Source organism: Petromyzon marinus, chromosome 19 (genome assembly GCF_048934315.1).
Source record: "Petromyzon marinus isolate PM22_M1 ecotype Great Lakes invasive population chromosome 19, UKy_Petmar_22M1.pri1.0, whole genome shotgun sequence".
In the NCBI taxonomy this organism is placed as follows: Eukaryota; Metazoa; Chordata; class Hyperoartia; order Petromyzontiformes; family Petromyzontidae; genus Petromyzon; species Petromyzon marinus.
Genome location: NC_133685.1, coordinates 449,129 through 464,642, shown reverse-complemented (window position 1 = coordinate 464,642; position 15,514 = coordinate 449,129). Strand labels below are relative to the sequence as shown.

Here is a 15,514-nt window from a genome sequence, read left to right as displayed (position 1 = left end):
CTCTAGTCTTCTCTTGGTCCCGTTCAGCCCGATCTCTGACACCTCTGGTGTAAGCTGTATCCACAAGCTGGCTGCTGTGATTTTTTTTTTCCTCTAAGAAATGAATCGGTGAATCTGGTGTCCTCTCCAAGCTTTCCCACACTCACACGGAGCCCGATCATCAGGTTTGTGAATGTGTCATCATCTCTCTCACTGACTACGTGGTGGGCCCCCTCTCTCTTGTCTGGCTATACAGTATTTATATGCTTATTTTTAAAATACATTTCTTGACCCCACTGCTCAGAGATGCAGTCACCTTGTTCGAGGAAATATTTTACGGCTAAATCCTGTAAACTTTATTTTGATCGTGTTTTGTCGTTTTTCTTCTTGGCTGCAAAGGGACTTTGGCCAATGGCTTGTGCACATCGGCCTCGACACCTAGGGGATCTGCGTGCCCCCCTCCCCCCTGTGAAAGAACGTGCGCTCCGAATCTTACAATAAACACCAGTTTTTTCCCCGTTTACAGCGGTGTGGCCCCTCGTTTCAATCCGGCAAATCGCGCGGTGCTGCAGTGAATGGGTGCGCGGTCAAGCGTTGGATATACACAAGGATTCTTATCGAGTTGTTTTTCCACCAATATCCCGAATGTGCGATCCGTGCCGTGAGTTGAAGTATCCATTGAGATCTCTGGCAGAGATCCGTTTATGTAAAATAGCTCACGGGAGAGTGGACACCACTTAACCACCGGTTTTCTACACGGTAGGAAGAAGCCCTGCTGTGAGTTACGTTCTTCACTCACCGTGTTTGTTAGTCCCAGATAGAATATATCCAAATGAAGTGTATAGCCACATTTAATGCAAAAGGTTTTTGTTCTGTCATTTGTAGCCTGGCCGAGACCATAAACCCTCCCTTCACTCGAGAATTCGCTTTGAAGGTTGCTGCCTGGATGGATGTCAACCCAGGGCCTCTGGAGCCAGCTCAGTGCTCTGATCTGAGCTACCTGGCAACCTCAGGTGTAAGAATTTGAAATAGCAGTGGAGAATAATACTGCTACTTAAACGCACTGCTTGTCAATCAGAATTGGTTTTGGGGTATATTAGGGCACGGATACGTGTGACATGATCATGTGTGTGGGGATAAGGGGGTATTGGGTTGGAATTGAAGATTAAGGTGATAAGAGCGTTATTTGTAGGCAATTGTTAATGGAAATTGTTGCAACATTTTTAATGTATAAAATGTTGCTGTAATTTGAACAAATCTGTTTGCGCCTCCCTCGAGTGGGCGACTTCCAATCAACCAAAGGTCACATGGCTTTTCAAGGTGGTGTGCTCATTTCCCACTGCCATCAGCGAGACAACTGCTGCTCAATAACTATTGCTCTACCAAGTTATCACAGCTGCTCATACTTTCCAGCAATGATTGCTTGCAAAAGTTGCTTTGGTCATAGCTATGGATTGGCTGCAGGTGCTGGATGAAGTCATTGCAGGATCTCTAGAGGTGGCAGTGCTTTGGGGAAGCCTTCGTCAAGCAGTGGATTGATCATGGCTGACGAGACGGAGGTTGAGATAAGATGGAGGGTGGAGAAACATTAACAGAAGTCAAGGCAGTCGCATTGGGAGATGGAGACAAAACACCAGTTTATTGAACAAGACATTACAATGACTTTAGATGTACAGGTGTATGGCCAAATGGTAAAGCGTGATATTCAGCAGAAGCCCTCGTCTTCACAAATTGCTACTTGAAGGGGAGATCCAGCCATCACATACCCTTCACTCTTCCAGTTGTCCCCCGTCATCTCCTGCAGTGTGAACGCGTGCACGCTGTGACCCGGAGCGCACAGCTGCTGTAGAGCCCCCAGAGCACAGGGGAATGCGCCACTCCGTCTCATGTACAGTATTTGTTCAACTTCTTTTTGCACCGCATGTAGCCAACAGTGCTAATCGGAGGTGCAGGGGGTTCAACTAAAGTGCCAAGAACATGACAGGCAAATGATAAAATGCCATGCTTTGCTCGACCCATATTGATTCCAGAGATGTGTGGCTTGGGTTACACCCAATGCAAGCTGTATTAACATTAAATAAGTGCCACCACTCACCACTAATCCGATTCACGAGTAAGGCACCCATTACACAAAGGCTGCATTGTCTGGGCAAACGCAAAGCCCCCTCTTAATCTTCCCCTGCTCAAACGAGCGCTGGGCCTCAAACTTGTCTCCTTGAACAGCCCTGAGCCAGCGGTGGAAATTCCACATAACTAGTTCGGGTTTCCAAACATTGTACGTGGTCTGAAATCAGAATAATTATCTTGATGTAATGCATGGCTATGAACCAATGACCACGTGTTAATTGAACAAGACAAGGGTAAAAAAAAAACACTACATGTTCAGGCAAAGGTTGCACTTTTTTCACATTTTATTATTTTCTGGAAAAGCACAGTCAGCGTGTTGCTGGCGCCCCCTCCTGGTCCCCGGCGTGCGGAACGTTCCAGAGCAGCACGCGGCACTCAAGGTCACGGAGTATCCAGCGGCACTGCCACACACCCTCCCTCCTCACCGCCCCCATTCCATCCACCCCCCTCTACCCTCCCGCTACCCTCCCCCCTCTGTCAGCACACAGACGGAATCGTGAGACAAGTTTTCGCGCGGAATAAACGGAGCGTGTGGGCTGCACAACCCCCTCGTCCTTCCAGCTCTCGCTTTGTTCCCCAGCCCCGCCACCCCCGCCCGCCTGCCTGCCGGCCTACTCCTGATACTTTCCAAGAATGTCACCGTCTCGGAACAAGAAGTATTCCTAAAAGAGACAAAATGAGACCATGTCATGTGGTGTTTACGTAAAAAAACCACGCCGCATTCATGTTTTTGTTGCACAAACCACGCGAATAGCCAGAAATTCTACGTCAACACAAAGCAGTTCGATGTTTAATCTCCCCCTCTGTAATAATTCAAAGCTGCCGGTGTCAGGCGCAATGGCATGTAGCTGTGTCCACGTTGTGCGCTGACCTTGTCTTCCAGCGTGACCTTGGTGCCGCCGTACTCGGGCAGCAGGACCGTCTCCCCGACCTTCACGCTCAAGGGCTTCACGTGCCCCTTCTGCAGAGCGAATCAACAGGGTGCATGCATCCCGTCATTTCTGCACACTCTTTGCACACTCTGCTTTGAGCGAGGGCTGTGCGCGTGAGCCAAGGGCGCATCCAGGCGAGACTCACTTCCGTCATGGCGCCGGGTCCCACCGCCACCACGGTGGCCTGCACCACCTTGTTCTGGGCCTTATCCGGGATCATGATGCCCCCCTTGGTCTTGGTCTCCGCGGCCAAGCGCTCCACCAGGACCCGGTCAAACATGGGCAGGAATCGCTTGAACGCCTGAGCTGCCTGGGGGTGGAGGGGACGGTATGAGAGGGCTACGGATTACCATCTCTCTCAGCACAACTAAGGTCCTAATTTCTGCCCGGTGTGTCCAGGTATGCGATCCGCACCCGGCACACCACTCGGTATACATCGCCCGGTTGCTGTGGCCACTTCAGGTCACGTGCCACCTAAGACCAGGAATATATTGAGTGTGAAAATAAACCCCGAGTACAACTACCACCAAGACCGTCATTAACACCATCGCATCAAAGCACGTGCTCACACTACCATCACCTCCTCCGCCATCCCGATTAACTGGTTACATCGTCAAACGCGCGCGTCAACCTGCGATGTCAGCAGAATATCCGCTCTCGCCAGACGCCGCAAATCGCGGCTCTTATCAGCGTCCTCCACAGCTCCCAAGGAGAGCGTTATCAATATCAGCATCCTCCTCCAAAGCCGTTGAGCATTCATCATGCCTCCGGATAATCGCGTCAATTCATATCCCCATTAAACCAAGGTCGGCCAATAATCCCATTCATATTCCTGGTTCTTTCGGTAAAGTCGAAAGAACCAGGGAAATTAAATCCCATTGTGGAACGGACCTCCGAGATCCCGCGCCCACCAAGGGCGCAGAGCTATCGGCAGCGGCGGCGCGCCGAGTCACGAGCACCGCACAATCGAACGCACATCACGCAACAACTCAACTCTATCCACTGCTGACTGTTCGACACTTCTCCATACTTCACCACGTTGGTCAGAGACAGTTATCACTTGCCACTCATGTTTTCCAAGGCGGGTAATATTCCAACTCGGGTTTCGCCGGGGATATCGCTAACCACGGCGCCACCCGAACACACATCAACCTTCACCAGACAGGTGGTACATTACAACATTCATCACAACTGCAGCAGAAGCGTTCCCGACTGAAATTGCAATTCCACACGGAATGTCATTCATGGCAAACAACGCAATCGCCACAGCCACGCGCACGACAATGAGCGCGCATCACCACCACGACAGTAACAATCGCTGCTACAGCTCGCCGAGCTGCTAAAACGAACGCGCCAGACTGATATCCTTATCAACTCGTTATTAGCGGTTAATTGGCGGTTAATTAGCAGCTTAATTCTCGTTAATTTGTGGCGAGGGTGCAGAGCGCGGCGCTCACCATGACTCTCAGCTGATCCCGTCCTGACCACGTGGAGCGCGGATTCGACTGCGCACGCGCGGTAACCCCACCGCCCGCGGAGGGATACGCCGCGCTGGAGCGGGAGCCGCGTCACGCGCAGCCACAGTCGCAACCAAAGCGATCGCCAACGGAGCTCGTTCGCTGCTCAATGAGCCAATCAGCTAGCGGAGCGAGGCGCTCTCCGGACGAGAGCGGAGCTGATGGACCGGGGGGAGGGGCGGAGGGGATTATTTGCGCGGGTGCGGACGCACACGTCCTCGGGCCGCGTCACGCATCAAGGTCGGAGCGAATTTTCTGGAAACGCCGAGAGGTGGGGCGGGGCCGGAAATAGCAGCGGGGGATCCTCGCGGGTGGGGGCGGGGTGGGGGCGGGGAGGGGGTGGCCCCGAACCGAGCATAGCGGCAGTGGCCGCCGTGCGCGGCAATCGGAGGCGCCGCGCTATGCAGGGTTCGGGGCCCCGCGCCCCGGGTGCCCGGATGTACCGCACGTGGTCGCTCGGCTCCACGCGGCCCCGTCCATTCGCCCTGTAGCTCCCAGGCGGTGTCACTCCACGCCGTGACCACCACCAGCACCAGCAGCACCACCAGCAGCAGCAGCAGCCACCTCGTGCCACATAACTCAGGTGAGAGCCCTCCTTGCAGGCCACGCGTCAATAACGATGACGATAAGCATCATAATTACAGACATGGTAAATCCACTGCTTGATGAAGGCATCTGAAATACTTCACTCATTCATTAATTTGTCGTGGGCACCGCTCCTAAAGTCGCGTGGGTATAATGACGCGGTGTGGGATACGCGTGGACACGCGGGTACGCGTGCACTGCACGTGCGGTTCACCGTCAGCAGCATTGATCTTTATACACTGCTGGACGATGAAGGCCGATCCAAGCCGTCGTTCGCGGTGCTGGTGATACCGGCGGTAACATCGCGCGCGCGCCGCACCCGCCACTGTCTTCGTCGCTCCGTCTCCGGGCCGGTCACATCGCTAACCCTTGGCAATCGGTGACGGCTGCAGTCGTCGACTCGTGCGGCTCGTCCAAGAGGGCCGAGTCCACGTGTCGGGAGTGAGGATGGACGGGGAGCGTCGCGACAGTGGATAGACAATGGCCGACGACGTGAAGTTGGCAACATCTTGAATGCGGCAGAGGGAAGGAAGCGATGGCGAGATGCCGAGGCGTCGGAGCCGCTGCCGGGAGCGGCGACCCCGCGCTGTGCTCGCTGTGGGCGGTCGCGGAGTCGCGGCGCCCTCTCGCTCCTCGTGTCGCCACGACCCCTTGGCCTCCCCTGACGCAGCCGTATTCACCATCTTGTCAAACATTGTTCGTGGGTTACATAAGCGCCGTTCTCGTCTCCTGTTCGCGGACCCCTCCCGGGTCGTCGTTGCCTCACCCACGCGTGATATATTCTCGAGTTGATTCATTGTCGATGAGTGGCGGAGGTTTGGTTTCGTAATGGGATCATCACCAGTTCGCTCATTGACCCTGGCGCCACGTGGTGCAGAGGTCATCCCAGCTGTTCCTCCTCCTCCACCACCCAGCACCACGTGTTGTTGTCAGGGGACGCTACCGGTAACTCATTCACAGCTCTCCCCCTTCTGCTCGAACTAGGACTATGACTCGTCAGATGTCAGCCATGAGCCACTGGTGGGAATTCCACATTCCCACGACAGTGCCCAGTCAGTAGGACAAGCACAGTCGGCACAAATTGGTATTGCGACTGCGTAGCATGGATGATTATGATGGTGGTGATAATGGGTTGATTACCGACTGGGATTTGAACTCGTGACCTTGAGATTGCAAGTCAAGGACTCTGGGATATTAGGTTAGATCACCAACAACAATACGAAACGCACACCTTGTAATGTTAGAATAAAAAAAAAACTATTGTAGAGAGATTACTACAATGGTGACTGTTTGATGTGCTTCGATATTAATGCATCGATGCAATAAATCTGAGAAGAGAATGTAGGAGCAGAGCCCCCCCATGTGCGGGCGTGGGCACTGCGCGTGTCGAGAGGTTTGCGTCACGGCTGATAACGACTCCAGAACTTTCTCTAAACAACAGCAGCAGAAGATCCTCGTCTCGGCTCGCCTGATCCAGTCACGCCTCCCCCACCACCAACCCTCTGGGTCTCCACCCACCAGGTCCCCTCACCCACCAGGTCCCCTCACCCACCAGGTCCCCTCACCCACCAGGTCCCCTCACCCACCAGGTCCCCTCACCCACCAGGTCCCCTCACCCACCAGGTCCCCTCACCCACCAGGTCCCCTCACCCACCAGGTCCCCTCACCCACCAGGTCCCCTCACCCACCAGGTCCCCTCACCCACCAGGGTGTTGGCCATCGCAGCGGTCCCCGCAGAGACCAACCATCATTTCTACCATACCCATCGGGACCCCTACCCACTAGGGTCCCTACCCACACTGGAGTCTCACTCAACCAGGGATTTTGTTCTTAATCGCGACCCCTTCCCCCACTAGGGGGTCTCACTCAGCCCTGTACCCCAGTACACGAGGGGTCCCCTACCCCTCTAGGAGTCTTCCCCTACCAGGGGCAAAATTTATGAGTCGCCAGTCTGTATATGTGGCTAAGAGGGTGATGTCGTTCTCATCAAACAAGTTTCGTGAATAATTCACTTTCATTGGTGATTTGAATCCGTCGGTACAACTCCCACACTCGAGTGTTGGCATCTCAGTGGGACCATCAAGTAAAACATTTGTTGTGGGCAAAGAGCCCCCACCCACATTCCTCTCCTACCAGGGCCCACCCCCACCCCGATAGGCTCCCTGTCACCCAGAGACCCCGGCCACAACCAAGGGGGGGATGCACGCGCGCTGAGCGGATCAACGGCAGCCATCGAGGCACTCGTGCCTTTCAAAGCGGCGAGTCCACTCGGCTCCATGTCCTCATCAGCCCTTCTCTTCTCCAGCAAGTGTCACGCCCGTTTACAAAAGCTGCTTGGGCATGGGACCTTGCGCTGAAACGCACGTGACGTGAGTTATTGATGCGCATTGTTGACTGGTTTTCCTGCTGCCCCTTTGTTGTTGTTCCACCACCGCGGCGGCTGCAGAAGGATGCTCCGTGTGCCGGCTCTCGCGCGCTCCCTGCGCCCCGTGACGCGTGCCCTGGCGCCCCCCCGGGGAACCCGCGCCTACGCCAAGGATGTCCGCTTCGGCAGCGAGGCCCGCGCCCTCATGCTGCAGGGCGTGGACCTCCTCGCCGACGCCGTCGCCGTCACCATGGGGCCCAAGGTGGCCCTCGCCCGCTCATTGGCTCACCAGCTCACCCGCACGTCCAACTGCCCACTCGCCCGCCTCTCCGCTTGCCCACCCGCTTTCGCTGCTAGCTCTCCACAGGCCACGCTCCTCTCCTCGCCTGCTCACTCGAGCTCGCACCTCTTAAATCGCTTTCTTAATGCCCTCTCATCCGCTCGCTCACTCTGCCTCCTACCAGGCCACTCACTCACTGGCTGGCTCGCTCACTCGCTCAGCTTCACGCTTTTACTCATTTGCTCACCCGGCCTCCTACCCGCTCGCTCGCCTCAGCCCGATCTGCATTGCTCAGCCCATTCACTGTCTTGTTAATTGTCTGCTTTCTGGAAAAAAAACGCTGACTATCAATAATTTAGTTATTTTTTTGTGGGTTTGTGGATTTTGCATGACCCTTGACCCCCCAGCTCGGTATCTCTCTGCAGGTTTAATGTTTGTTCTGGGCTCTCGTAGCCATGGGTAGAATCCCTGCACAGATCCAAACATGTGCTTCAATTCCCTTGGTGCCACGCGGCCACCGCATCACTCGAGTAAGGATGCGTGCGGCTCGGAATTATGGGGCTCACACACGGTGGTGATGGTGGTGGTGGTTGTTTGCCTTTATTGACGTGGGGCTTGGGATCCAGAGGACGCCAGTTAGAGTCCATATCCCGGCGGCATGAATGGGGACACAGGTCGCGTGTGGTTTGGTACAGTGTGGGCACGCCCACCTCTTCGACACATCGGGTTCAGGTGAAAAAGTAGACTAAGTACTGTCCATTCTAGAACGCTGTGCTGGAGGAGCCTTCCACCAGCAATAGCGTAAGCGAGCATTTGTAAGGCTGTGCCCTTACCCTGTGACTGAGAGCCGAGGGCAATCGTACCACTTGGTGACTTGGGCCTACCGCGGTGCGGTTTGTATTTTTGTATGTGCCAATTGGTGCGTTTACGATTCCACTGGCATCCAATTCCGGTTCCTGTCTTTGGGAATCGGTGATTCTTGTTGAACGCCGACCCGAGCCATCGCGGGTTCCCACGCCGAGCACCCGCTAACAGCGGCGGCATCATCGGCGCGCGCGAACAGGGCCGCACGGTCATCATCGAGCAGAGCTGGGGCAGCCCCAAGGTGACCAAGGATGGCGTAACGGTGGCCAAAGCCATCGAGCTCAAGGACCGGTTCAAGAACATCGGCGCCAAGCTGGTGCAGGACGTCGCCAACAACACCAACGAGGAGGCCGGAGATGGAACCACCACCGCCACGGTGCTGGCGCGCGCCATTGCCAAGGACGGCTTCGAGAAGATCAGCAAGGGCGCCAACCCCGTGGAGATCCGCAGAGGTTTGTGCCGCCCCTTCCCCCTACCAGCGCAGCACTGTTTTCCGCCACGTTGCTGTGCCCTACGCGACGGCGCAACCGCTCGGCGCCTGCCGATGGCTGGTTCTTCCATTACGTAATTGCACTTAAGCTGACCTTGTGCTCACGAGAGCGGTGCCACTCCTAATGGAAGGAGCACGCGCCGCGGAATGTAAATTACAGAACCTCCGCACGTTTGTCGACAATGTGAGTTTAATTCATTAATCATTCAAAGCCCCCAAATTATGGCTATCGGTCCATTTGCCGGAATGGTGTAATTCGGCGCATGTGGGGTGGAGGCAATGGTGGAGCACGGGCAGTGAGAGTTTGTTGGCGCGACGCGCCGAGTGGGCAGCGTGAGCAGGACGGGCTGGCGCTGCACCGGCGCTGCACCGGATCACTCTCGCAGTATGGCCACCAAGAACTGTGACCACGGGGCTGCTCCGCACCTGTTCCATAAGAGTAAAGGAACGGGAAACAGGTCCGAACCGGTTCCTGTAGAGTACAGGGACGGGAAACCGGTGGAAACTGGTTCCCGTCCTCACACCTGCAGGAGGAGATCATGTCGTAGGGCCAGGGAGTCGTGCTCCTGGCACAGCGACTTCCCTGATCTGTGTCGTTTATCCGGCAAGGATTCCTCGAGGCTCACGACTCGTTTTCAGGGAGGATCCTGCAGTGGTTTGGATGTTTGGTATCACAGGATTGTCAGAGACGTCGGCTTGGGGAGGTCTTCATTTCAGCAGTGGATTGATCATGAATGGTGATAATAATCATGAACTCTTATTGTAATAATGGTAATACAGTAACATTTTTGTAACCAATATTAAGGTTCACAATAGATTTTTGAGATGGCTATGTAATAATCGGGTCAAATTTGCCATAAGACACTCCACCACCTGACCACAACCAAAGGAATTAAACTGTCAAAGTTTAAATTTGGTTGTGGGAATTGTTAATCCGATTTGAGCTGAAACGACACTGAACCCAGTGGGGCCCCGGGGGGTGGGGGCGTGATGGAGCCAGGGGGTGTCCACGCACCCCCCGTGCCTGCGTCTCACTCTTCCGCCGTCACCGTGCGTGTGCAGGAGTCATGCTGGCCGTAGAGGCGGTGGTGGCTGAGCTGAAGAAACTCTCCAAGCCTGTAACGACGCCCGAGGAGATAGCACAGGTGAGCGCCGGTGCAGGTGAGCGCCGGTGCGGGTGAGCGCCGGTGCGGGTGAGCGCTGGTGCTCGTGGTGACGGCGCTCGTGGCGACGGCGAGGACCGAGGAGGAGGGATCGATCACTCACGGCCTGAGCCGTGGTCACGGCGATGCGGCGCGCGACGGCCTCGCGTCGTGCTTAGCACACGCGTGTAGCACGCGTGTAGCACTCGCTCATCTGCCATGCCGGCCTTAATAGGTGCTTGGAAAAAACACCTGCCCCATGGGTCTATAAAACTGCACGCGTGATCTTGTACACTTGCGTGATCTCGTACACGTGCGTGATCTCGTACACATGCGTGATCTCGTACACGTGCGTGATCTTGTACACGTGAGGGATCTTGTACACGTGTGTGATCTTGTACACGTGCGTGATCTTGTACACGTGAGGGATCTTGTGTACGTGTGGATGTGCACGCTCGTCTGTGTGGTAAGAGCACCGCACTGTCTTGCTCCCGACCCGAGTTCATCTCGCAGCCACAATTATCAGTGGCACCTCATATCTGAAGCAGTCTTTGGCCTTCCCGAAATTGAACGGGTACGCTGTTTAAAAACTTTGGCACGGGGATACAAAGACGGTTGGGGTGGCGGGTGGGCAGCCAAGTTCCTCGCTACACCGCCCGCTCGTGTGCCGTTCCGCCTTTAATAGGTGCTCGCTAACTCTTCTCCAGCGCCTGCCACGCCCGTCTGGCTAACCGGTGCTCGTTGTCCGCACGCGGTGTCTTGACAGGTGGCCACCATCTCGGCGAACGGGGACAAGGAAATCGGAAACCTCATCTCGGACGCGATGAAGAAAGTTGGGCGCAAGGGCGTCATCACCGTCAAGGTGACGACACGGGGCGCTGTGGTGCGGGGGCGTTGGGGGCGCGTGCATGCGGGGGCACCGGGGGTGTGAAGACGCCCTGGCGCGGTGACACGGAATGGGCGTGCGGTGCCGTGCGGGCCACGTGCGTCACCACAGTGCATAGGCCGAAGCTCCGTGCGTGGAGCGGTCGGTCGATTGACGTCCCTGCGCCCTCGATCAGTGTTGAGGCGATTCTCGGATCGGTTCGTTTTGTGCCGTCACGACTGCTTTGTCTGAAATGCGAGTCCGGAGCGAGGCAGACGGGAATCTCGTAGGGGATGGAGAGTACCAACGCGAGGAGAGTCGGGTCTTGAATTGCACGGTGGCATTGTACCGTGACAGATCGTGGGTGAATTATGGTGCTGGTCGTGGTGGCGGTGGTGACGGCGGTGGTGACGGCGGCGATGCTGATAGTGGAAACAGAGGTGGTTGGTACAGGTGGTGGTAACCATGGTGGTTGCGATGGAAACGGTGATGATGGTGGTGGTGACCGTGGTTGTGGTGTGTGCCGTGCTGCTGCTGCGTACGTCAGGATGGTAAAACCCTGCACGACGAGCTCGAGATTATCGAGGGACTGAAGTTTGACCGCGGCTACATCTCCCCCTACTTCATCAACTCGGCAAAGGGTGAGACGCCTTCGCTGACCACCACCACGACGTCCCTCGTTTACCCAGCCAAGCCGCGCCGAGTTTCGCTCACAGCTCTTGCCCCGACAGCGCGCTAAAGGCTACGCGGGGGATATTTCTCTTTGTGCAGGCCAGAAGTGCGAGTTCCAGGACGCGTTCCTGCTGATCAGCGAGAAGAAGATCTCGAGCGTGCAGTCCATCGTGCCGGCGCTGGAGCTGGCCAACGCGCAGCGCAAGCCGCTCGTCATCATCGCCGAGGATGTGGACGGGGAAGCGCTCAGCACCCTCGTGCTCAACCGGTACGCACGCATGCACAGGGATGAGCAGGGACGTGCGATCTCACACTCACTCTTCCACCAGCTTTCTCACCTGCTCAATCACCTGATCGCTCTCTCAACCCTGTCACTCGGATTTCTCCCTGCTCACTCGCTGCTGTCCTTGACCCCATCTCGGGTGATTGTGGGACGGATATCCGTACGGCCGGCGGAGGAGTGATGGACGACGCAGGGAGGGGCGTACGGACGGATTGTCCCCAGACGAGCGCGCGTTGTCGGTCACGCTGAGCCGAGGTCGCCCCCCGCCCCCCGCAGACTCAAGGTCGGACTCCAGGTCTGCGCCGTCAAGGCCCCGGGCTTCGGGGACAACCGCAAGAACACTCTCAAGGACCTGGCGGTGGCGACCGGCGGCACCGTACGTAGCGACGCGGGGGTTTCCCTCTTCGATGGCGCGCGTGCCGCTGCTCCCACCGTGCGGGGGCGGTTGATCGTCCTTGCCGCAAGGTGCCAGCAGGTGGCAGTGCAGCCGCGGGCGCTGTCGGCCCGGCTGAGAGCGGCGCTTGCCGGCCGTTGTATCGGCGTCACGGGCCAGATAAGAAATTTACTCAATGGATTCACTGAGTTGGGAAACGCGCACAAAGCAACATCGCCCCCTACTGCAACATCTGGGCAGCACCCTACTGATATCGAGTGTTGAGATTTCCTGGGTAAACACGTGGAATAATAATGACTAACTCTCATCTCTCCTCCACACACCCTCCTCATCCCCTCTCCGTCCTCATCACGCCCTCCACCCACACCCCCCTTCACCCTCGTCCGCCGTCCCCTCGTCACCCCTACCCGCCACCTCGTCGGCCCTCGCCACCTCCCCCCGCGCCGCCCCCAGGTGTTTGGCGACGAGGCGCTGTCCGTGAACGTGGAGGACGTGCAGCTGCACGACTTTGGGCGCGTGGGCGAGGTGACCATCACCAAGGACGACACGATGGTGCTCAAGGGCAAGGGCGAGCGCGCCGCCATCGAGAAGCGCATCGAGGAGATCGTGGAGCAGCTGGAGGCCACGACGAGCGACTACGAGAAGGAGAAGCTCAACGAGCGGCTCGCCAAGCTCTCTGACGGGGTCGCCGTGCTCAAGGTGAGCGGCGCCCTCGCCCCGCTCGCGCCTCCCCGGCTACCGGCGCGCGAAGCCGAGGCCTCGTTGCTCCGTGGAGCGGCGGGTGGGGGGGGGTCGCATGCAGCCTGGCTCCACCAGAGAATCCGGTGCAACCACAGCCGGTGCCTGGCTCTGTGAGAGTCTACGGCTCTTTTTGTGAGTCTACGGCTCTTTTTGTGAGTCTACGGCTCTTTTTGTGAGTCTACGGCTCTCTGTCTGGGCCTCGGCGATTGGAACCCATGATCAGGGCCGTGGCAGCTCGGCGGTCTGGGTCCGGCTCATCCCCGAGCCTCATGATGAGGAAACCGTCGACGAGACTCGATGAAGATGATTTAATTATGGGTGCTATCTTCCCTCCTGCCGCTGGGCTCTTTGCATGTAATTACACTCTGGCACCCGGGTCTCACGTGTAAGGGTGTCGATGGACACGCGTGCGCACACAGCGAACGCACACAGGCGGGTACGATAGCTACCCCACTCACTCACTGACACATGCGTAGCAAGCTCACGACACGTACACAAACAATTTAAATTTGTAACGTACGCACCGTCTGTGTGGACAGTGAATATCGCACCCAAACGAGGAAGTAAACGCAAATAAGTAATACGCGTGGAATGTGCTCGCCACAACTTCCTCCTCCGTCGCCACCCATGTCCTCCTCCTCACCAGGTGGGCGGCACGAGCGACGTGGAGGTGAACGAGAAGAAGGACCGCGTGACGGACGCGCTGAACGCGACGCGCGCCGCCGTGGAGGAGGGCATCGTGCTGGGCGGGGGCTGCGCGCTGCTGCGCTGCCTTCCCGCGCTCGACGCCATCGCCCCCGCCAACAGCGACCAGCAGATCGGTGAGGCGCCGGCGGGTCGCCACTACCGCTCGCCGCCGTGCACCGCTACGACTCGCCGCTCGCCAGTGCTCGCCAGTGCTCACGGCACTCTCCACAAACGCCAAGCTCACCGCAACGCTGCTCAACGCTGACCGCGCTCGCTGCATCCACCGCTCACCACGCACCGGCTCCACCTGCTCGCCGCACTCGCTCGGTCGCTGTAGCCGCTCGCCTCGCCCTCCCGCCATTTCTCTTCATCTGTCAACTCTCCAACTCGCCTCTTCTCCCCCCCCCCCCGCCCCCCCAGGCATCGAGATAATCCGCAACGCGCTGCGCGTGCCGGCGATGACGATCGCACGCAACGCGGGCGTGGAGGGCTCCCTCATCGTGGAGAAGATCCTGCAGTCGGCCAACGACATCGGCTACGACGCCATGACGGGCGAGTTCGTCAACATGGTGGAGAAGGGCATCATCGACCCCACCAAGGTGCGTGGGGGGGCTGGGGGTCAAGGGTCACGGTGGGGGTGGGGGGGCGACGAGGGTCGTGGTGGAAGGGGCGCCGCAGGTTGCATCGTACTTCTCGGCGCCGCGTGCGTGTGGTGACCGGTCCCGATGCCGGGCTCCGAGTTTGTGGCCACGCGCGCGTTCATCGCCACGCCGACACCGCGCGCGAGTTCGGGGTGCGTCCGTCTTGCCGTCTGGAGCGTCTCGCGACGGCGGGGTGCGATCGCTATTTTCGCCGGCGGCGTCGTTCTTAACGCGGTGGCTCGCTGGCGCGACTCTTGACTCCCCCGCACCCCCCCCAACCTCTGTCCCCGTCGCGCAGGTGGTGAGGACGGCGCTGGTGGACGCGGCCGGCGTGGCGTCGCTGCTCGCCACGGCCGAAGCGGTCGTCACGGAGATCCCCAAGGAGGAGAAGGCGGCCGGGATGGGGGGCGGCGGCGGCATGGGGGGCATGGGGGGCATGGGGGGCGGAGACATGTTCTGAGCGCGGCGCGGTGACCCGAGGCGAACGACATCGGCGACATCGACGACGACAGCAGCTCGAGAGACGCGTGGACACGCGGGGCGGCGGCACCGCGCTCTCCGCTCGTCCCCTCTCCCGGCCCCGGCAGCCAGACTGTGAAGACAAACATTCGCCCGCTCTCCCCTTTTCTAATAAAACCCCGAGTTCAAAAATGTACGTGGCTTGCTCCCAGCTCTCTCTCGCATGCACACACGCACACGGTGCACTTTCGCACGCGCACACACAGACACGTGCACGCACACCCTGTTCACCTCTTGCCGTAGTGCCCACCGCGTGCCAACGGGAAAGCGCTCCAACCAATCTGCATTAGACGGTGAGCGCCCTGCGTGCTGCGCCGTCTCCTGGCTTGAGTCGCGAAGCTGCAGTAAATCTCACGGCTGGTGGTTTTGTCGTTTTCGTTTCCATCGGGCGGCGCGGGGCAGCTCGGGATCGTGGAAACAAAACGCCGCTC

At 57.9% G+C, this 15,514-nt stretch overlaps 2 protein-coding genes across 2 annotated transcripts; one reads left to right on the top strand and one right to left on the bottom strand.

Annotated features, from left to right (window-relative positions):
• Positions 1 to 2,372: 2,372 nt before the first annotated feature.
• On the bottom strand, positions 2,373 to 4,634 carry HSPE1 (heat shock protein family E (Hsp10) member 1). The gene is made up of 4 exons (XM_032957387.2): positions 4,496 to 4,634; positions 3,184 to 3,348; positions 2,978 to 3,067; positions 2,373 to 2,768 (listed from the first exon to the last, which is right to left on the bottom strand). Exons 1-4 carry the CDS (start codon positions 4,496 to 4,498, stop codon positions 2,718 to 2,720), a joined length of 309 nt encoding a protein of 102 aa, XP_032813278.1. The 5' UTR covers positions 4,499 to 4,634; the 3' UTR covers positions 2,373 to 2,717.
• Positions 4,635 to 5,005: 371 nt separating this feature from the next.
• HSPD1 (heat shock protein family D (Hsp60) member 1) lies at positions 5,006 to 15,217 on the top strand. The gene is made up of 12 exons (XM_032957383.2): positions 5,006 to 5,138; positions 7,587 to 7,767; positions 8,849 to 9,101; positions 10,202 to 10,284; positions 11,048 to 11,143; positions 11,694 to 11,787; positions 11,918 to 12,086; positions 12,378 to 12,477; positions 12,949 to 13,194; positions 13,883 to 14,057; positions 14,344 to 14,522; positions 14,863 to 15,217. Exons 2-12 carry the CDS (start codon positions 7,591 to 7,593, stop codon positions 15,022 to 15,024), a joined length of 1,734 nt encoding a protein of 577 aa, XP_032813274.1. The 5' UTR covers positions 5,006 to 5,138; positions 7,587 to 7,590; the 3' UTR covers positions 15,025 to 15,217.
• Positions 15,218 to 15,514: the final 297 nt, after the last annotated feature.

Coding starts and splice junctions, on each gene's coding strand:
- HSPD1 (XM_032957383.2), top strand. CDS start 7,591: ATGCTCCGTGTGCCGGCTCTCGCGCGCTCCCTGCGCCCCGTGACGCGT. Junction 11,144..11,693: donor AGGGCGTCATCACCGTCAAG/GTGACGACACGG, acceptor TGCGTACGTCAG/GATGGTAAAACCCTGCACGA. Junction 13,195..13,882: donor ACGGGGTCGCCGTGCTCAAG/GTGAGCGGCGCC, acceptor CCTCCTCACCAG/GTGGGCGGCACGAGCGACGT.
- HSPE1 (XM_032957387.2), bottom strand. Junction 3,068..3,183: donor GACCCGGCGCCATGACGGAA/GTGAGTCTCGCC, acceptor TTCGCTCTGCAG/AAGGGGCACGTGAAGCCCTT. Junction 2,769..2,977: donor AGGTCACGCTGGAAGACAAG/GTCAGCGCACAA, acceptor TGTCTCTTTTAG/GAATACTTCTTGTTCCGAGA.